General features: G+C 36.3%; 1 protein-coding gene across 8 annotated transcripts in view; it reads right to left on the reverse strand.

Moving 5' to 3' along the window:
- LOC149069231 (uncharacterized) overlaps positions 1–23,109 on the reverse strand; it is a 299,332-nt gene that overhangs the window by 121,466 nt on the left and 154,757 nt on the right. For all 8 annotated transcript variants that reach the window (XM_089250662.1, XM_089250660.1, XM_089250665.1 and 5 more), the window contains exon 3: positions 3,410–3,462. In XM_089250662.1, the coding sequence (XP_089106788.1) occupies positions 3,410–3,462 (53 nt within the window). The remainder of the gene's footprint in view (positions 1–3,409; positions 3,463–23,109) is intronic.

Here is a 23,109-nt window from a genome sequence, read left to right on the forward strand (position 1 = left end):
TAAAAATAAATGACCCTCTCGCTTCTTGGACTTGGATTCGGCGAAATATTCCTGTCTTATATCACCTCTTGAAGTTCGTCCCATGAATTTATAATCCTGTAGAATCAGGAGAGCAACTCTTAATACTTTAAAGACCACCACGACACTCGTGGATTGACATCGGCACGCAATTTCGGACCCAGACTCTGTCGCGGGAGTATTTAAATTTGAAGTTATGAAGTCCTATTTTCTTTGGTTTGAAGGGGGGATAGAATAGAAAGAAAAGCGCGGCAGAAGGAAGGAAGATCAGAACAAGACACTTTTCATCAAACTGAGGATGAAACAGCATTATTTCAACTTGAAGATGAATTGAGAAAGGATGAAACGGTACCTAGTTCTTATAGGGAGACCCGGTATCCAAGTACCTCCCCATAGAGCCCTGACGAGAAAAGTACCTGAGTAGCTTTCTCCTTTAATCTTTTTTTATGAGACCATTTCCTAAGTGCGTTATATTGAAATCAGGTAGTGGCATCGCTTAGGAAAATGAACGTTCAGCTCTCCATAAGTTTATTAGGTTCGTAGAAAGTTAAAAAACAAAAAGGAGAAAAGCGTATAAAATACTTGCGTGTTGCCAAAGAAAAGAGAGAGAAATACAATGTACAATAAATGACTGACCTTTCCCGAGCCATAAAATAACTGAAATACCGTCTTTTTTTCCCCACTCCTGTTTTTCCTTCTACCTTTACGGGACTAAAGTCCGTGTTTTATTCACTGATCGGGAGAAAGAAAAATCCTGGAACCGGAGAGCTCGGGTCCTTCATCTTATTTTGTATTTTTTATTTATGGCTTGGATCCTGTACTGGACTTTCTTCTCGAGGTAGTATTCGGTATTTCTCTCAGTAAAATTTTCAGAATAATCCTTTTTTCCCCTCTCTCCGTTCTTCGTACCGTTGTTTTCTTTTTTTTTTTGTTCTTGACTTATACTTTGTTTATTTTTGCAGCTTTTTTGAAGTCCATTTGGTTTGCGAGAGGACCTGATTTGCTCCTGGAAGCTGATTTTCCCCAAAGAGAATGTCACGTAGAAACAGAGTATTCGAAAATCAATTTTGGGTCGTGATCTCACCGAATAAGTGAGAGTTTTATTTTGGCGTGAATACTTCTATAACAAGGATTCTTGACCTTTCGTATTCTGTGGATTCTTTGTGCCAAAAAGATGAACACCATGGACCCTTTGTGCCAGTAAAATTAAGGCCACGGACCCTTTCATAAAATAGTATTAATGGCATAATAATATGAAAACAATAAGTTAATTGTTAACTCACCTAAGCACAAGAAATGTCCCGAAACTTCTCCAAGGAAACACTGGCAAGTACATTCTGGGAACCGAAGGGGTTTTTAACAGCTTTCCAAAATTAACAACAAGATCAGCTTCGTGGCCCATGGAAGTGTTTGTTCTTCGAAGTTAGTGACACAATAAGGACATTTATAACATGACTGTAGGTGGATTTGTACTTCTCATCTAGGAAGCCTCTGCGAATCAATTTGGGTCGTGATCCATAGCTCGAAAATCCAATATGCCGCTGTAGTGGTCAGTGGGCACATTGACGGACTCGTATCGCGAGGACCTAGGCTCGAAACTTACAGCTGTGGACGATTGAAGTTGGTTTTCTGATGTTATCAACTACAAGGTGCGAATGCTTGAATCTCCTCGTTAAAAAAATTCTCGCCACATAGCTACAGGCCCACACAACGATACAAATATTCAATCATTACACTTCACTCACAATTTGAAATATAGATGGCAACACTAAAAATTCACACATAAAACTATGTACGCACGCCAGACTGTTGGATACATACACTCACACTTCTGGCACAACTCAGTAGGGAGTAAATTGGCCATGGCGATAGATCGGAGTTGCGTTCGGTTTGAATGAATATGAACGGGCTCAAGAATCCCTGGCTGTAAGCGCATTTTAATAACCATTCTCGGAAGCCCCAGCGACCCAAGTTTGGGGTCGCGTCGCATAGGTTAAGATCTCCTAACGTAACAGAAAGTCACGCGTATTTCAAGTGAACGATCCGGTGTTCCTACACTCCTCAAGAAGGTTTAATAATAATGTTGAAGTATGTCGGTGATACAATCACTATCCGAAATTGGCAAAATAGAAACCTAATGGTATAGGTACTTGTCTAGCCCTTATACGTATATATACTGCAGCGAATTCAATAATATACATCCTTTACCGTGGTAGGCAAAGCTCACAGACCAAGTACTGAAAAACTGTTGAGGCTAAAAATTCATAACGTCGAAGATTCTTTGTTCGTGTTGTCCTATGTTATCGTTTGTTTTCATATCTTTGTCTAGTCAAGGTGTTTGTACGTATTTTTGCAGTAAAAAACAATAATCGAATCTCCTACGTAAGCAGCGGGAAAATTCTCTTCAGCATTAGCATATTAGGTTCGAACGGGGATCAGAATGATTACTAAATCGGGGTATTATCTAGTGCCATCTTAATACACATGGCTTACCCGGGCACGGTCCGGGGCCGGGTCTCAAGAGCAGAAAGGGCCCCAGAAAAATAATATCTTTTTGAAATTTTCGAGAATTTTGCCAGGTAAGGGCCTCAAAAAAATCACTTGGCCCGGGGACCCACGATGCTCTTGAGACGGCCCTGATATTGAGGATATGATATGTTTTAGCCGACTCCATATTCTATCTTATTCATGCATTGAAATATAATTAATAAAAAAATAAGTCATAGTAATAATGTGAAAAAGAATGTCGAAAGATTTTGAGAATGTATGGCTAAAAAAAAACCAGTGTAATGTATGTAGTGAATACGGGCATTGAAATTCTCTTTTTAAGTGAAGTTGTCAGCTTCTCCAAATATATGCACGCGAACTGTTAATCGGACTGGTTGGCATACATATTTGTTTTTTACACATATATGTGTCCTATACGCATATAAATATTTTAATTCAATGCAAGAATGTTAAAATAATTATTACGGACCCCAGGGTTATTAAATTGCTATTTGCGAGATGTTAATGGTGCTCCTAGGGGTAGGATGTAAAGTTGACTTCGTTTATTTTTCCCCCTTGAGAAAATGAAAAATAAATGTTCCCTCCGGGGAACCCCACATGGCGAATTATATTTACCAGGACGAGGGGGGTGGGGTTAGTATCTCTTAAACACATACTTTCGGAAATCCCAATTTCATATTTCCATACCCCTATTGCTTACGTAATCATCAGTCAACTCCCTCCCCCTTGTCATAAAAAGTCAGAAAGTGCGAACCCTCTCTCTCCCCCCGAAGGTTTGAATGGCCCTTGAACACGAAAGTAATACGGCGGCTTTTAATGTCGGTTGTGGGTATTCAATATTTATTGATGACACGTCAATGGAAAAAAAAATGGCTAAACTTACCGGCGTCCCTGGTTCTCCAGGCTCACCTTTCATTCCTCTTTTACCTCTTCTTCCTTTAAAATAAAAGAATTAATGAATTTTTAGACAATAATTGCCAATGCCATGTGGGAGAATGAATCAATAATATAATGGTTCATTTGTGTGACATAATTTTTATTGCCTTCTAAATACAAGTATAATGAGAGTAGATGTTTTTCAAGCTATCTCTTTAATTTCGGCATGCTGTGAAAAAATTCAATAATTTGAATGCACACTGTGTTTTCGAAAAAAACAATCGGAAACACATTTTACGCTGATTCTTCACAGAATTGTTATCAAATTTCAATAAATGGCTCCTTCTCATGAATGGAATGCTCATGTGGTCACTACTACTGTAAGCAACCATGTGCGCAGAAACACGTGCTTTCATTTTAGAGTCGCAGACTGTGAAAATTAGCTGTCTTGCTGCCATCTATCCGTCAAAAACAAAACAATTCGTTATTATTCTTCAAATGAAATTAGCTGCAGATCTTAAAACGGTGAGTGTATCATAAAAATAAACCACATGTTGATATGGCACTGTATATTTTTTATTTTATGCCCAGTACTAGTGTAAATCTTATGCGAAATCTTAAAATTTCTCCCATTCACGTCTATACATTTTTTATCTCTGTTATAACATACCCTGCTTAAAACATACACTGTGGATATAACAAGCCAAAAAAAGTGGGTATAACCAAAAAAATAATCCAGATATAAGCTTACAAAAAAAAAAAAAAAAACAAGAACCCAGGAAAATAGTCAAAAACAGCTTTTTATGGACAGCATTCCTTGTATACGGGCGATATCTTAGCCCTAAATTTTTTCAATAAACGCGAAAATACATGGATGGAATAGTTACACTTTCTAATCAACAGATAGCACTGAATGTCATAAATAACAAACTTTAGCGTCACCTGTCGATAATAAATGTAACTATTTTGGCAATAAAATTTTTGATATTTAAAATCCTGTCTTCCTGTGCAGAACTGTATCGTCTATGCTTTTCGGAATTATGGAATTTTTTCTTGTTTTTACAACTTTGTGATCTTTTTATTGGTGGTCTCAATTCAAGTGTATTATTAATTGGTGAATTCATGAACATCATTGGGATTACTTTCTCTGAATTTTTTAATTGTACAATACTGTCACCTTCAAAGGGAAAAACCATTAGCATAAATTCAAAAAAATCATTAACATTTCAAAAAATATTGCATTTATTCAAATAAATTTCCAAAATTTTCACATATGTAAATTACCTAGATTTCGCAAAAAAGTAGTAAAAAAATCAAATTTCAGCATTTATTCGTCTAAGTTGGCAAATTTCGCATTTATTTCGTAAATTTCGCATTTATCGCGCTTATTTCGTAAGTACGAAATTTACGTATCCCTAATCATAATGCATATCAGCCGGTGCTATGGCACATAAAATTAACGTCAGTACGCACTACAAAAATAAATACTACGGTGTCGTACTACATATTGAACATTTTCATGCTACATACCGGTTTAACACCATGAAACAATTTTACTTCAATATTTATGCAGGTAGTTATATCTTTATTTGATAGGTGGCAGCTGGGGTCACGGATCAACGATGTTTCTCGCATGATATAGTAACAAATATGAAATGTAAGTAAGTCAGAAAGATAGGAAATTTTCCTCCTATTATTATTATTATTAATATTATTTTATTTGCTGATCTCCAAATTATTTCTACCGTTTATGCTGTCCGCGAGATTTCACCTGTCCACGAGTATAAAAAGGTTGAAATAGTGTTATTGTAGCAGAATGCACAAGCAACTCCCAGAGTCTGAATTTCAATAGATTACAGTAGATTACATCATGGTTGTGATCATCGAACATGAATGCACTACTTCACCAAACACGAACTTCTGGCCATATCGCTAAATTGCAATTTACTGCCATTAATGATATGGGTTGGAAATGAAAGCGCTGTGGGGGGGAGGGGCCTTGTCTGCCCATCATACCAAAGGCGGCCGACCCAACGAACTACGTATTATGTTTTATGTTCGTTGTCGTAAATCACGATGGCCTTTTTTTTGTTGTACAGGGTGTTTCTAAACTTGTACGACAAACTTCATGGGGTAATAGAACAAAACTAAATCAACACTTTTCACCATCCTAGAAGATATATTGAAAGATATTTAGTGGACGAGTGCTACGAAATTTCTTCTTCAGCTTATTATTATTAGTTTTTGCGAATGAACGTAAAATTCTTAACTAGTAATTTTTATTTATTTTGCCAATAAATACGAAATTTCTGATTTTTTTTTTGTGAAATTTACGTATTTCTAATGATGTATTTTTTCATGTGGATCTTGTACATTCATCGTAGACCTATTCAAATACAGGCATTAATGAGCGAGAGAACAAGAGGAATTTTCCTGTAATAATGAACTTTTTAATCCTGTACTCGGGGCCGTAACTGGGCTGATGGAACTAGTGCAACCGCACACGGCCCACTTGGAAGGGAGGGGGGGGGGGCAGAATGGGCCTAAATTCAAATTTTTGCACACGGCACAAGAATGGCTAGGCTACGGCTCTGCCTGTACTCATTATAGAAAAAAAAAGTGGAAATTTGCTCCACGGAAAAAACTCTATATATGTCCCCCCATACCGAAAATTCTGTCAAAAGTACTGCTATAATAATACAGTGCCAGGGAATGTAGCCCCTTTATAGGAACATTCGATCCCACCAATATTTAGACTCTTGTTTCCGCTTGACAAACATGAAACAATGTTAAAAGTTGTCTCTTTAGCAAAGACAAGCGATGAAAAGAGTTGAGTAAACATCAAACGAGACTCCTGGTCGCTTGTTAAACTGGAAATACAATGAGGGGAAAAATTGAGATCCTCGAGGCTAAAAACCGATCCGGAACCTCTTGCAAAATTTTCTGCTGCTTTCGCACTCGTTCGCGGAGAGAGATAGAGGGGGGGGGGATAATTATTCCAGTCACGTGCTGAGCTAAACAAATTTCGACAACTCTATTACTTCCATTTAATGAACGTAGGCACAAAATTCGGACGTCGAGCTGCAAGAGCAATAAGGTGAAAATCGAGTTTGGGGTGCTCTCTCTCTCTTGCTCGTATCGTATTTCCCTTGTATCTGTCCTACTGTGACTAATTCGAACGAGCATTTCATTGTCAGCAGCAAAAACCTGATGGGAAATAGATCAATGGTATCCGATAATCAGTCTCTAGAGTAGGGTGGCCAGATCATACAACTGAGAAACCGGGACAAATCTCGATAAAGTAAATTCTTCGATAAAAACCGGGACGTCTTGGAAAATATTTCTCAGAGTGTATCACAGGGATGAATTTCACAGCGATTGCTAAAATTACCAGTTAGTGATAGAGCCTGGGCCTTGTGAATACCCACCGTGAATAATATCTAACTATAGTAGGTGTTGGTCTTGTTCAGGTTAATGTTAGGAGTTTGGACAGGGCAAACCGTAAAGGTATGCGACACTTGCTGTAATACGAAGTTATAATCGAAAAATTATACTGTACAGCAAAGCAAGATGGCTGCTCCACAAAACCATGGAAATTTTCAGACTATTCTAAAAAATACAATGAATTATCAAAAATCCTTCTTTCCGCGAAAGAATCCGAGATTATTTTCGTACAGGGCGCTGCTAAGGGTAAAGTAGGCCCTGAGTTTGATCATCAAGTTGGATACTGTGTACCATTACCATGCGTAACACGCGTATTGTGTTCGAACTTGCGGCTGTATTGATGACAGTCTACAGGATTCGAAGCTAAAAATCATGTGGGTAGTTTGATATATACATAGACAAATACAAAGGCCACAAAGGCCAAAATGCCTAACCAGGTGGTTGAAAAAAGGTAGCCATGAAAAAAATTTCTTGCATATAATCAAACAGTTCTGCTCAATAAATATTTGAAAATAATATGATTTCATTGATCCTTGAAGATGCGAATTTAAAACCGGGTCAAACAGGTGTCTTGAAAGAATTTTTTTGGATAGGGCATTTAATTAGCTAAAAACCGGGCCATCTGGCCACCCCACACTAGAGCATTCTTTTCCTCCGAAGGATTGGAACACGCGCATTACGATATGCCTAAGTGTAACCATGAAGAAAAAATCGGAAATATTTCTCGATGGATTCTTGTAGAAATATATCAGGAAAATACATTAAAATAGAGAGAGAGAATAATTTTCTTCTGAAGCACACTATCGTATCTTAAGCACAGTACGTACTGTATGCTAGTACGTATCTAGTACGTAGTCCATATAAGGAGGGGTTTTAAGTACCTTTGGTTGAATATTTTTTATTTCCTTTCTTTCAAACCGAGCACAACTAGGGTCTATCGCCATGGGCAATTTACTCCCTAGTGAGTTATGCCGGAAGGTTAAATGTGTGTGTGCCTCACAGTCTGAGTGCATATCTAGTGTCGTGTTTGATTTTTCAGTGCTGTCATCTATATTTCAGAAGTGAGTGAAGTGTAATGATTGAATATTTGTTCTATATTGTAGGTCTGTAGCTCTGTGGAGAGAATGTTTTTAACGGGGAGATTCAAGCATTCGCACCTTGTAGTTGAGAGCATCAGAAAACCAACTTCAATCGTCCACCACTATGGCTCCGGTGGGAGTGGAACCTGAGATCTCACGATACGAGTCCGTCACTATGACCACTCGACCACCACAGTGACTGGTTAAATATTGCAGAAATAATTCACGGCACGTTGTCCTTCTCTATTTATTTAGTTCATTATATAATTTACATTTAAACCCTTGGCCTTGACTCGTTTCTCATCGGGTATCCTACCCGTAGAGGGCGAGGTTTAAATACGTATGACGGCCGCGTCTATGATAGAAAAGAAAACAATGAGCCAGCCATAATAGAAGTAACAGTCATAGGAGAATAATATTAATTTAAAATTTCGAATACTTTTGTTGAAAAGAGAAGTCTTATTTTTTAATGAAAAACAAGGAAATAATTCTATTAAAAATTTTCCTAAACTTTGAAGAGGTATTTTCACTTCTCAGCGAAATTTGGAGGAGTATAAAATTGAATTTTCATTCTTAAATCACACACCTAGTTGCGTATTGGCGAACACTGGTCGGGATATTATTTAAAGGACATTTCTAAATGAATTCTGGGGGTTGATTAGAATGGTGTTGCAAAACTCACTGTAGGTGCTTGAACACCCATTGCTCCCCCGACTCACCACTGACACCACCGTTGTGTCTGGCCAAGGGCCTAGAATGAAACAGGGACGGGCGGAATAAAAGTATTGAAAATTTTTGCTAATTCTTAAGTTATATCTTCCATAAATTCTGGATTTTCATTAATATTCTGGAACTGTTTCACTCTCTCACATAAGTCTTCGATTATTTTATTCATTGATTAATTTTCAATTATTTTATATATACTCCCTCATTCTGACTCTAATGTTTTCCATCAAAATTTGATCTTCAATAAAAATCCCGAATCATCATTAAAAATTATGTAAAAATTATCATTAGTTTTGGAGTTATTTCTTAAATTATCTTCCCCATTTTTCATTGAGTTTTTCCATCGTCTTGAGACATTTTTTGTTTAGATATTCGCTCCTCGAACACCCAGATTTTTCCAGTAAAAACTGAATGAAAACCTCGTCCTATACGACAGTAAATATGGTATATTTCCCCCCCCCCCGACATGATTATCGATTAGAGCTTTACATCATTCCAAATGTGTCCTCCCACATAAACAACACAAACACAGTAGCCTTATGCATATGAGATAGACTCGATCGATGAATGGCTCGATGAAAATATCCCGTTTGAAGGAATAACTTCAGAACTTTTTCAAACTCGCATCCATCGCACGGCAGCTGCAGGGAGGGATTTCCATGCAGCACTGCAAAAGTTTTTTGCATTGGAAATTCCTCAGTGCAATCAGTGAAGGAAAAGCTCTCTTACCGTCGAAGATTTAGTGCGTGTACCACAATGAGATGTGGCGGCTTTTCTCCTTTTTTTCTCCTCTAACACAGGGAGAAAGGGATTTGAATGATATCTTTTTTCTGAGGGGGGAAAAAGAACTCATATCTGAAATAACATGTTGAAAAGAAGAAATATTCAAATCTTTACTGAGGAGCGCAGTCAAACTATTGAAATGTTTCATTGATTCTGGAATTATTTTTACTTTCCATTAATTCTGAAATTATTTTTAATTTCCATTAATTCTGAAATTATTTTTACTTTCCATTAATTCTGAAATTATTTTTACTTTCCATTAATTCTGAAATTATTTTTACTTTCCATTAATTCTGAAATTATTTTCAATTTCCATTGATTCTGGAGCTATTTTTTAATGTCTATTGATTCTGGAGCTATTTTTTAATGTCTATTGATACTGCAACTATTTATTAAATTAACATTTCTGAAACGATTTTTTAAATTTTTTTCAATTCTGAAACTATTAACTTCCATTCAGATTATGAAATCATTTTTAATTTCCATTAATCCTGAAACTATTACTTAATATCCATAAATTCTGAAACTATTACTTAATATCCATTAATTCTGAAACCATTACTTAATATCCATTAATTCTGAAACTATTACTTAATATCCATTAATTCTGAAACCATTACTTAATATCCATTAATTCTGAATATTTTCTTTTTTTTAATTTCCATTGATTCTGAAACTATAATTTAACATCCATCATTTCTGAATATTTTTGTTTTTTAAATTTCCTTTAATTCTGTGAAACTATTTTTTTTAAATTTCCACCAATTCTGATTTTTTTTTAAAATTTTCATTAATTCTAAAACTATTTTAAAATTTACATTAATTCTGAAATCATTTCATTAATTTTCATAATTTCTGAAATCATTTCCTTCATCAATTATGCTGAAATTTAATTAATTTTTGTTCTGTGTGCTCATGTTGAAATATTTTTGCCATTCTCGCATATAATAATACAAACTCGGTTATAACAACCTCGGCTGTAACGTCAATAATTTTTGGTTGCAGCTGATTCCCGTAGAGAACAATATTAATGAACCTTGCTTACAAAGTCGATGATTACTTTGTAATTTTTAGAAATGTGCATATAACTAATGATAAATATAAGTTTCCATTACACCTGTGCACTATGTTCAACACTTTTTTTCGTGAATATCATAAGAAATAGTTGGCGATTTTACTGACAACATTTTTGGTGAGAATTAGTGATTTCCCGACGTTTATGATAGCAATTATTTTCAATAAAAATGGTCACACACACACACTCCAATCGTAATGAAATTTGACCGCCATGCATATAATTTGATTGTGTACTTGATTATATTCTTTCTATTTTAAAGGCCTTCAAACTCAGTTGCAACGACAAAATTTCATGGAATCTTCGATTGTCATTATAACCTAGTTTGACTGTTTGAATATTTTTGTGGATGTCAACTCCCACTACCTCACTTTCATTAAATTATGGCTCAACGGGGCCCCCAAAAAATATAAAGACCTCGGGCTCCGGAACTCATTATAGCTGTATCTAGTATGTATATGTAAACTCTCTACACACCAAATATAAGTAAATCATATCAACAGAAAGAGGACTCAAGAAAAGGCTTCTAAGGTCAAGGTTCTTTACATTTGTCCTGCTGCGCAAAGAAGACATAAAATAAAAATACGCATATTTTTTCGGAGAAAATGAAAGCAAAAGGTGAGCTTTTTCTGGGAACGTTATGTCAATCGCTCTTTTATACGTATCTTCCATAATTTCCACGCCTATATTTCTCTTTTCGTTTATTTTCTGCGCATTAAAGACCCTCCCGTTATGAATAAAAGATAAAGCAATGAATTAGAATTTTTTCCCATCTAAATGGAATGAAGGAAAGGAAAAAAAAATTGAACAAATGAATGACGATTTCTTTCCGTAGGGTTTCGAGATTAGGCGATATTTTTTGTGTGAAATCTCGCTCTATATATACGTTATATGCAGTGTATACAGCCTACGTACGACTTATCCTCTTCCAGGAAGCCATGCTGTTCAATGAAAATTGAAATAATGTTACTATATGGGCGTTCTCGCTTTCTAGTATCATAATGGGAATGAGGACATGCATGCTATGCGTACATACATTCGCGTTCAATCAATCATTCCTTCTCTTGTGCAAGTCAAATAACACGCATTTTGTGTAAGTCATGATGAACAAGTATTATATGCAAAATTAACTGTTATCGGAGAGTAGCCATAACGTTTTTCCGGGTCGGCTCAAAGCAGGCATGTATCCAAAGAGGAGCGATCGCCCTCCAGCTCATGGGAGTAGTAATATGGAAAAATTTGTGTCCCGTAAATACGGGACGGACGATCCAACGAAGCTACACAATAAGTCGCCCCTTGAGACACCTCACCCTAGTGCCATGCCCGCCCCCCGCTCCATTCACTGCTTTAATTCAATAAGATGCTTGCCTCCGCTCCATTCAAAGTAGAAGATGCCTGAATCGGCTTCATTCGCAAATGCATACGCAGCATAAATATAAAAAAAAAATTGACTTATGCTGCGTTTAGTGATGTATATTTTTTTCTTTATTTCAATTATTTCCTCGATTGACCGCTTTTACGGAAACATCTGTTGTTATACGAGGAATATCTGCAAAATATTTCAATGTTGGTTTATTCAAAATGCATAAATCATATTTAGAATTTGGTTATTCTGTTGAAGATCTGCTGTTCAAAAGACTCTCCGTTCATTCTGTTGGAGGTGAACAAACTTTCTCCGGTTTGAAATCTGATCTGTTTTTTTAAACTCATAAACAGCGACATATATTGTACATAAGACAAGTTTTATGTTTATAAATTTGTTCCAAAACGTAGGGATTGGCTAACGTTTCTCAGCCACCTCATTGGGCATTTTGCCTGTTGTGGCGTTGTATTTGTATTTATTTCATGCTGCACACCGGTTCAAAGACTGAAGATGAAGAATTACAGTATTAATTAGAAATACACCGGTTTCATTTGAAGAATTATAAAAACAGTTTTATCCGATATTTTTCTGGCTGAAATATTTTACGACAACATAATGTTACTGGTAAGAAGTTATATCGGTGTACAGCATTCAAATAAAAAAATTTTTGGTATCATACCATGTTGTTTATTTTGACACTGTACCGGTTTCAAACGAACAACTAATTTTGCTTTCAAAATTTTGTATTTATTTGACAGGTGGCAGTAAAAGCCCAACACTTTTTCACCCGTGTATATTGGTAGAGCATAATTATTATTGTGATAGCACTGCTGACACTACAAGAAATAAAAAATATACAATATGAAAAAATACTCTATTGCCCGTAAGTTTCAACTATATTTACATTCGACATACCAAAAATTTTAAAATTATTATTTCTTTCAAATTCAGCAATATATAGCTTAATATAATATTATATATAATATTACATTTGTATAAAAAACAAAGTGCGTAAAAAAATAGCCGATGTGCTGTGGCAAACATTAAAACATATTAATCGTCAATCAATATTATGGCGTACAAAATTTACACAGGTATGCTGCATAAAAAAAATAAAGTATATATATATATCATCGTATAATATTGATGTTGTTGGTTTTTTTGGTGCATACGGTTCTGAACTAACAACTGATTTTACTACCAGAATTATAACACATAGTTTTGGTTTTATTCGATAGGTGACAGCACAAATCCCAGCTGAACTTCAAATGCACGATAGATCAGAAGATTGGAAAACTTTTCTCTTCTTTTTTTTCGAATTTGCAAATCATTTTTTCCAATAATGTTGGTCCGCAAAGAGTTGTTCACTCAATTTCACCGAAATGCAAGTATCAAAAGGTTGAAGACCACTACTCTAAACTATAGGTCAGAGGTTCTTACCTTTAGGGTCGCAACCCAAACTTGATTTGCATGAGCTTCCGTACAAATCCACTTACAGCCAGCCAGGGGTTCTTGAGCCATGGGTCGCAACCCAAACAATATTCGCAGGAACTTCTGATAAGGGTTGTATGAATACACTTGAAGCCAAGGGTTTTTGAGCTATGGATCACGATCCAACAGGAGCAGCTCTTGGGCTGTACGACCCGTGCGACCACACGGAGCTCTAAATCTGAATTGAAAGAGCAAAAAAAAAAATGCTTTGCAGACTAAAAAAACATAGTCACCGGAAGCCAAAAGTAGGTCCCTCATGGGAAGAGAATCTTTCTCGAGTTGTTACTGAGACCCAAACTTGATTCGCAGGGGCTTCCTAGATGAGTTACACAAATTCACTTACACTCACTCCTGTTATAAATGAACTTATTGCGTCACTGGCTTCACTAATATGAAGCTGATCTTGTTAATGATTTTGGGTCACTGCTGGAAAAGCTTACGAATCCCCGATATAAGTCATAAAATGAGCAAGTTGGATAAAAATGAAGTTAAAAATATTTGAGTTTCTTTTTGGTTTTCACAAAAGAGCACTGATATATCTTCTAAAACGAATTCATTAATGACGACATGATTATAGCGACGATGGAAATTCAAAAAGAAAATTAAGCAGAGAATGTAAGAGAGACTTTTTCCCCCTCCGATATCAAGAAAATCGGATAATAATAAAAAAAAAAGGACATACAGGAGAAAAAAATGAGGTAAAAAAAAAATGGTAATAAATAGTCTTCTCCATTTTCAAAAGCTCTCAGTTCAAGAAGCAAGCAGCAACTAATTGCCTGTCTGATTGCGGCAACGGAAGATTAGTTACTAGCATCACAAAATGGAAAAAGACATTCATTCCCCCCAATGGAATAAATAAATGGCTTTATTTTTTTTTATCCCGATCTAATCAGGGGTACGATAATTCTTGCATTCTTTTCTTATGCTTAGAATCGGGGATTCTGCACGATACATAATACGGCGGCACAATCATCTCAGTACGGAACGAATAAAACAAATGCGTAATTACTAAAGTCGCTAAAAAGACATACAGAGAGATGGTTGAATTCGAATACGCGAGTCGTCGTTAATAAAACGATGTCTGATAACTTAGTCTGGCCCGATTAATCGGTTCGATTATTCGATCAATTATCAACCTAAAATAATCGATTTTCTAAAATACAAATACAATGCTACAACAGGCAAAATGCCCAACGAGGTGGCTGAGAAAAAGATGCCCTTAAAAATATGGATGTCATATATTTCAAAAATACAGCAACCCAATTAAAAATGCAATTAATAAAAATTATAAACAATATATACGCATGATAAAATATTATACAATGCCCATAAAGAATACTTATGGTTGTCTTATTCTAAGTATGGACAGAGTTTCTCGATTTAATCCAACATGTTTATCGTATTTCTTTTTAAACGTGTCAATTGTGTTACAATTTACTACCTCCGGGGGTAAGCTATTCCATTTATTAACAACCCTATTAGAGAAAAATTACCTGCGACACCATGCGGCAAGATCCGAGTTAAGAAATTCCAGGATATGACGAAATGCATTCAGCATATTGGATTGCTGCATGCGAGAGGCCAGAATTCTTCAATCTACTCCTACAACTTCTTTTCAAATAAAATTAGAACATCCCAGAAATTTACGATAGCAGTTAATGTTAATATTCAAACTAGAAAGCCCAAATTAAGGGTACGGTTGTAATTTGTATTTTCATGTTCTCAGAGGTTCTTCTTGAACATATCGGTCATCAAGAAATTCGCATAAGTAGATTGAATGTCCGAGGATGATTCACTCTCTGCTACCCATACGAAGGTTTTCTTTAACAGCTGGCTGATACGAAGATGGATTTTAGAAAAGAAGGAAATTCAATAGCCCCATCGGGGAATCGAACCCACGTCCGCCCTCGATCACTACACTGCAAAGACACAACGAATATCTCAATATTTCCTTACAACTCGTGCACTGAACGGGACCGTACATCGACGATCGGGCCTAATTTAGGCCAAAACTCATTATTGCTCCTCCGTATGGATAGCGGTGGGTTACAGCATCTTCGGATAAGACGTCATCTGATTTCTTCTGCTCATTCATTCTGAAATGATTTCTTCTGCTCATTCATTCTGAAATGATTTCTTCTGCTCATTCATTCTGAAATGATTTCTTCTGCTCATTCATTCTGAAATGATTTCTTCTGCTCATTCATTCTGAAAGGATTTCTTCTGCTCATTCATTCTGAAATGATTTCTGCTCATTCATTCTGAAATGATTTCTGCTCATTCATTCTGAAATGATTTCTTCTGCTCATTCATTCTGAAATGATTTCTTCTGCTCATTCATTCTGAAATGATTTCTTCTGCTCATTCATTCTGAAATGATTTCTTCTGCTCATTCATTCTGAAATGATTTCTTCTGCTCATTCATTCTGAAATGATTTCTTCTGCTCATTCATTCTGAAAGGATTTCTTCTGCTCATTCATTCTGAAATGATTTCTGCTCATTCATTCTGAAATGATTTCTTCTGCTCATTCATTCTGAAATGATTTCTGCTCATTCATTCTGAAATGATTTCTTCTGCTCATTCATTCTGAAATGATTTCTTCTGCTCATTCATTCTGAAATGATTTCTTCTGCTCATTCATTCTGAAATGATTTCTTCTGCTCATTCATTCTGAAATTATTATTTTTTAATTCTTTCTGAGACAATTTCTTTCATTCATTCTGAAATAATTCCTTTCATTCGTTCTGAAATAATTCCTTTCATTCGTTCTGAAATAATTTCTTCCATTCATTCTGAAATTACTTTTTCCTATTCATTCATTCATTCTGGAATTATTTTGTAGTTTTCTGTAGTTAAAGTTTTTTTTTTTTTTGAAAGAGAGAATTTATGCAACATTTACGGTTATTTTCTGCGATTTTTTCGAAACCAAATTAAATCAAATGTTTCTTTCTTAATTTTTCTTTCAAAGACCATCGTAACAATGAACTTCTATGAAGCACGTTCTGTGAAAAATTCAGTAAAAAGTCGGCTATGAATGCTCAAAAAAATTCTACGTACGTATTTCCTAAAAAAATTGGAATTTTTGTTCTTTTCGGAAATAGAAACAGATACACATTTGTTGTTTTCTGCTCTAGAGAAAGAAAGCAATGGCATTTGGCATCTAGTAAACTGATTTATCCTTTCATGTTTCGGTCTCCTACCGGAAACCATCTCTCTCGAGTCTTTCCATAGATAGATAGATAGATATCCGTGCACGTGTATGTACAAAATGTAGCCAGGCTCTATATTTCCACCCTTCCCTGGCTTGCCATAACATCGGAAACCTGGGAAAGATTTACGGTATGTGTCACTTCGGTATGTGTCACTACGGTATGTGAAGCTTCCCCGATACATATTTATTCCGATAATCAGATCTGACAAGAAGGACGAGGGTCATACCGCATGCTAACAAAACTGGCGTGACAAACCAAATAAATACTACTGAGTTTGAGAGCGCGGTGTGTTTCAATCGAAACGTAACATATTGATATCATCCATTCTGATGTCGATGCGATCGGTCATTTTCGCATCGATGATTGTATATGGCGGATTTTTGTGGAGGAGGAAGATGTTGCATAAACCCGAAGAAAAGGTGAATAGTATGTTGTATTGAAGTGGAATATCTGCTGTATCTTCTCCTCCATTTGTAGCAGTACTTTCAATAATGTATCTACGTCGTGAGTAATTTTCTCTTGGATTCTATTATAAATAAACCTAAATAATCAGATTTGCAAGCGTAGTTACAGACCAGTGTTGTTCGAGAAAAATAATTTTGAAGAGTAATTTCACTCCTCTCCAAAATTTGCAGGAGTAGTTTCGTAGAAAGAGGGGTATTTTTTTTTTCATGAAAAACAGAGAAATTTAAAAAAAAATTACGTGAAATTTGAAGGATAATTTTCACTCCTTAATGAAATTTGGAAGAGTAAAAATGAATTTTGATGCGCGAATCACGCATTTTATTTATCACGAAGCATATTCGGGAACATTGTTACAAAGGATATCTTGGATATCGTGAGGAAAATACCCATTTTTCTCTCATCACTCGTTATTATTCTCTTGACAGAACGTATATCACGTCGGTTCCACTTAATCGCATAACAAATCAACGCATAACGCTTAAACGGAAAATTTTCTTTGATTTATACGGATAAAATCTACCGGCACCAAAATTTCTTCCATACAGATAATTTAAAAGTTCTCCATTAAATATGATAATTTAAGCTACTACCTCTAGGCTGCGGGAATAGTTGCAGGAAAGCTGCTCTCAAAACAGCTGCATAAAAACTTCCTTTTTTTTGAGGAATTGTGCCTTTTGTGAAAGATAGATGACACTCAAACTCATGTTTCAAATACGATGATGCGTCGACTCAAGAAGATAATTCGTTCCGGAATCACATTCGTTCACCTGAAGTATCACTGTGCAGTGAAACCTATCTAAGACGGAAACTTTATGAGACGGAAACCTATTTTTGACGGAATCAAAAATAGCCCCCTGATTGACTAATGCTTTTACGTGTGTGTGTGCAACTTTATAAAGTGGAAACCTGTTTAAAATGGAATGTTATTTCAGTATCTTGACGTACCATTTCAGGTACGATGCAAACAGAGAAACGGTTGGAACCAACAAGAGTGATCATGGGTTGGCAGGCACTCTACCGCTACTCAACAATGTAAAAAAAATCATCCCACATAAGCACAAGCAAACCAGTCATAGCAAACATCTATACGTCATTTTAAGAAATTACATGTTAAAATATTTTTTTGAAAAAAAAATCCAGATCGCGTCCCATGATGGAGTACGCTGAGGGGTTAATCAAATATCACGCTTCACACGTCAACCGTTAATACACATCAACCACTAAACACATAATTTTTTTATTGAATGAAACATTTATAATTAGCTGAAAATATTACCAGAATGAGACAAATGCATTTGAATTAGGTATTGGCTTCCAAGTATTTTCAAGTTGTCTGCAATACGTAAATTTGATAAATTTATTTTTGTTCTTTGTTACGCCAATAGAGGACGCTAACTTTCCTAATAAAAAGTAAAAATCTTGGGTATTGTGGTCATTGTAATTAAATATCATTTTAATTTTTGGGGTCTGATTTGTTTGAAAAGCTATATTAATATTGATCCTTCATTAGTTTTCAATATTGTGACGACATTGTCCACCACTGGATGGCGTTATCCGCGTAATAGGGAAAAGAGCGCCTTTGCGCGATAGAAGAACTGGACTGGTGTTCGCCGCGAAAACCAAACGGCCAGGCTGTCCGCTCACGTGGAGTACTATGTTCTTGCAGATTCTGTTGCGTTAGTTATATAATAAATGTTTAATTATGTTTGAATTGTTGGTGAAGGAATGAGGCGGTTAGAAAAAAGAAAAACACTTCCTTCACAGTTCAAACATAATTAAACATTTATTCTGTAACTAATGCAACGGAATCTGCACGGACATAGTACTCGATATGAGCGGACAGCGTGACTATCTGGTTTTCGCGGCGAGCGCATCCAGTTTCTCTATCGCGCAAAGGCGCTTTTCCCTATTACGCGGACAGCACCATCCCATGGTGGACGCTGTCTCCACAATATAAGTATACAAACTATACCAACATTGTTCAATTTTACGGTAATTGAATTGTTCCCGGATATCCCGCTTAATCGGGTATTGTGTGCAGGAATCATTAATATCCGATTAAGAGGGGTGCCAGCTGTGTCTCCAGAACTTCCCTTAAAATCTCAACTCACCTTTGTGCTTGAGATGTGGCCAATTATAGAAGTACAATTCTCTCTCGGCAGCTGATATATCTTCTTATCTACGCGTAATGCTCATCTGGTTTGCTTTTAAAACGTGGCTGCAGAAACGAATATCCACAACTTTTAAGTTGTTCCCCTGTCTTTTCTGATGCCAGGGGGGGGGGGGGGAACCAACTTCCGCGTTTCCAAGTGCATTCATTATTCACTGAGATGTTATAATTCTAAAAATGGAGAAAAATTGGGGGAAAAAGCAATATATTGAATGGGGGGGGGGGACCGCTTCCACCCACATTTTTAATGCTGTTTTTTTTAACAACTTTCCTCCGCTTTTCGAATTCAAATATCTCAGTGAATATTGAACTTGGAAATGTGAAAGTTTTTAGTTGGACTCAAAACAGACAGGGCAACAACTTTCTAATTGGGTTTTCGTGCACACGGTATAAAAAGTTAATTCTATTATTTTAATAACTATATAACCCCTTGCAATATGAATGCTTAAAAAATTATCAAAATATTGAGTAGGCCTACTACACGGTATTTTGATACTTTTTCCTAATCGGAAGTATGGCTCTAGGATGGTTCGTCAGTAAAATGATATAAGTCCTGTTACCTATGCATCCTGTATATAGATGAGTTTTGTGCACAATAAACCTTCTTTCCAAAGTATATTTTCTCATTAATACATGGCAAGGTTAACAATCCAAAAATCAAATTACCAGTAAAAAAAAAAAGACCTAGCGAAAGAAAAAAAATCCCACTGATTATATCCGACATTTCCGATAAAAATCTATTCAAAATCTAAATATATCCATCGATCGAATTACATATTCAATTGCGATCTCTATTTCTAGAATCGATTCCAAGTTACCCGGGGGAACTTATTACAATATTAAAGTCACGAAACATGATAACACTCTACGAAAGTCTAGAAACAAAGAGAATTTTTTTTCTACGAATACAAAGGAAAAAAATCGAAATAAATTTAAAATTCTTAGTCAGTTCTTCGATATCATGGAAATACTTAGAAATAAAAATAGTAGACACGAAAAGAAAAGGTAAAGCATGTTTCTCGGGTTGCCCCCCATATCAAGTAAAATGCAAATCAAATGGAGTGCAGAGAATTGATGGAGACAGGCCATGCATAGAAAATAAAACTACACGCAACGTTTCCAATGTTTAGTCCCGTATTATTCCACCCACGTTTTCTTTTCGGGTTTTTTTTTTTTTTCCGGGACGATTTTCTCGTCCCAAGAAAGACATTCCCGCTTTAAAATGCATCCATCTTTGTCCCAATGCGACCGAGGGATCAGATTTTGACTCTTTTCTTCTGGTCCCTTGAGCGTCTTGGATCTAATCTAGCAGGTGATTTCTAGAAATAAACGGCTGTGTAAAGGATATTTATGCGGACCGGATGGAGAAAAGGACAGAGAAATAAATAAAAACGGGTCGTTCAATTAATGGGTCGTTTTGTTTTCTCTTTATTGAGGTTTCGCGGCACGTACCGAGTTGAAAAATTTAGGGGTTTGTACCCTTTGTCAAAGTTTTCGCCCTATCCGATGTCGTTTTCCTGCTGATCCGAGTATGTTGCTATGTTTGTAGTTTTTTCATAGGTGGTGTATTTTTTCATTTGTATCTTAGTTGGTATAGACCAGCGTTACCCCAAACCATGGTATTGCGCTTTTCTGTAGGTTAGTATTAATCAAATCCTACGTGGCAGTACGAATCTTTTGCCTCATTTGCGAAATGCTGTTTTGGTTTGTACATTTCCGACGGCCACTGGGGGCCCTCATAAAGAGGGGGGACCCACATTGTTTTTGTAAATAAGTGCACCTCTCTTACACACACACGCCAGTATAAATGGCCACATTATAATTAATCGTTTTTCAATGTTTTCAACCATTTTTCTGAAAATGATCGGCGGGCCGCGACAAAAAACTCCAAGGGCCATGCGTTGAAGACCCCTGCCTTACACAGCACTCGCGAGAGTCTGCAGACCACAGGTTGGGAAACAATGGTTTAATTGATGTGGTCTTCCTCAATTTAATGTTATATTCAGCACTGCATATTCTGGACAACTGCATGGTATGATCTCCGACTATGTAACCTCTATAATGGAGTGCTTGCATTGCAAAATAATAGTCGATTGTTTTTAGCCTTTTAGTGTATTCAAACTTCCTTTAACAATTGCTAAACACCTCGCTTAAATTCCTTTAGGCTTTCGATATCACTAACAGAAACCTCGCTAATGTGTAACGCGTGACCTCGAATACGTTCCACCTGCCATTACCATTTATCCAATCACGCATTCCCCTAATGAAGTATTTAGTCAGCTAATGTTATATATTCAGGTATTATATAGCATCTGACAGTCTCGTTTTTCGATGCAAACACACACGCATAACAATTTGTTCAGAAGTTATTTTCACGTCGTGTAGTCTCATGTCACACCACGCCCGGCTTTTAAGCTCTGAATGGCTTCTGGCGGGTATCACGACAAATTTCAGAGCGTTCCCATGCGAATCCCTATTCTCTCCTAAACAGTTGAGGGAGAAAACCCGATCAGGAGGTCTTGTCACTTGCACAAGAGATGTATATCGCCATAATCCACAGTCCATTGAAAATGACAAACGCATAATCGTCTTCGCTTTTACAAGTATAATGCATTCCATCAGTTCAGAGAGAGCACAATTGCCTTTAGAAAAGCGAATCTTTTGAGTTCCAATACAAAATATAGAAGAGAATTTTCCCAGTGTAAAAATTTTCGATCGTCATCAGTTTTGCATCCAACTCTTCCGGGATTCGCTCACTAACATTAGCGGTTGTCGTTCGACAATTTAAGGCGATATTTTTAGCGTAGTTATTTATACTGATTTTGTTGAAAAAATGTCTTCTCTATTTGTTAATACAAGATATAGGCCTACAGGAAACTGGCTGTGTGTAAAGATGAGGATTTTTTTATGGGAAAATAGAATTCATCTCTGGCTCTACGGGGGACTCGAACCCATGCCCTCTCGTATGCGCTCAACGTGCCCAACCACTATCTGTAGAAGCAGATAGAATATTTGTTCCTTAGAGCCCCGTAGATGATTTTTTGCTGTCAAAAGAAAAAATTTCAGCATCTCAATATTATAGCCCCGGAACCTTCTTTCCCAAGAGGAGTAGGAAAGTAAATTTTTGCAGATTTAGTCGGGTCTGTTCGTCTTTTTTTTCCTTGTTAATATATGCGGCTCTCTTTGTTTTCCTTGTATAATATTATGCGGCTCTCGCAGAAACATTTCTCTCTAAGAAGGCGACGTGAAAAGCCTTCAGATTTGGCTAAAAATTAATCTGATGAAAAAAAAAATTGGGACGAAACGCCGTATATGCGAGGTGACGTAAGTGTGGGTATTACTATACTATCGAACGGACCGGTCCGCGCAATTAAGAAATGTACTCTTATTCACTTGGGAAGCACTCATTTTATAGCACCAATTTTGAATGAAGAAAGGAAGTAGTTTAGGTTCCCCTTATAGTCCGGCATTGAATATTGAAGGACCAGACGCACCTTACTTTACATCGAGAGATATTGAACGTTCCCGAAGGATGGTTGCATCCGAAAATTTATTAAATAATATAAAATATATGTATAAAATTCTTTTTAAACAAAATCGTAATCATATTTTTAACTTTGCCATTGGGCTATAAAACTATAAAAATAATGATAATTAATCATCGATTTGCGATCTAGAAATCATGCGGCACGTGCATTTCTGGTACATATGATTGTTGTATAAAATCGCAATAGTTGTCTTGATCATTGAATATTGTTCATTCATAATTGATATTGATTGATGTCACTTGTTGTGGTCAAGGATTGAATATTGAAGGTCCACGCCTGGTCAGTTGTACACCTGTTGTATTTTCTGTCACCGCTTACTCCGGAAAGAGGGACACCAGCTCCAACTGTC

This window comes from Pholcus phalangioides, unplaced genomic scaffold (assembly GCF_987345545.1).
Source record: "Pholcus phalangioides strain wild (caught in Gottingen) unplaced genomic scaffold, Ppha-v1.0 ptg000024l_1, whole genome shotgun sequence".
In the NCBI taxonomy this organism is placed as follows: Eukaryota; Metazoa; Arthropoda; class Arachnida; order Araneae; family Pholcidae; genus Pholcus; species Pholcus phalangioides.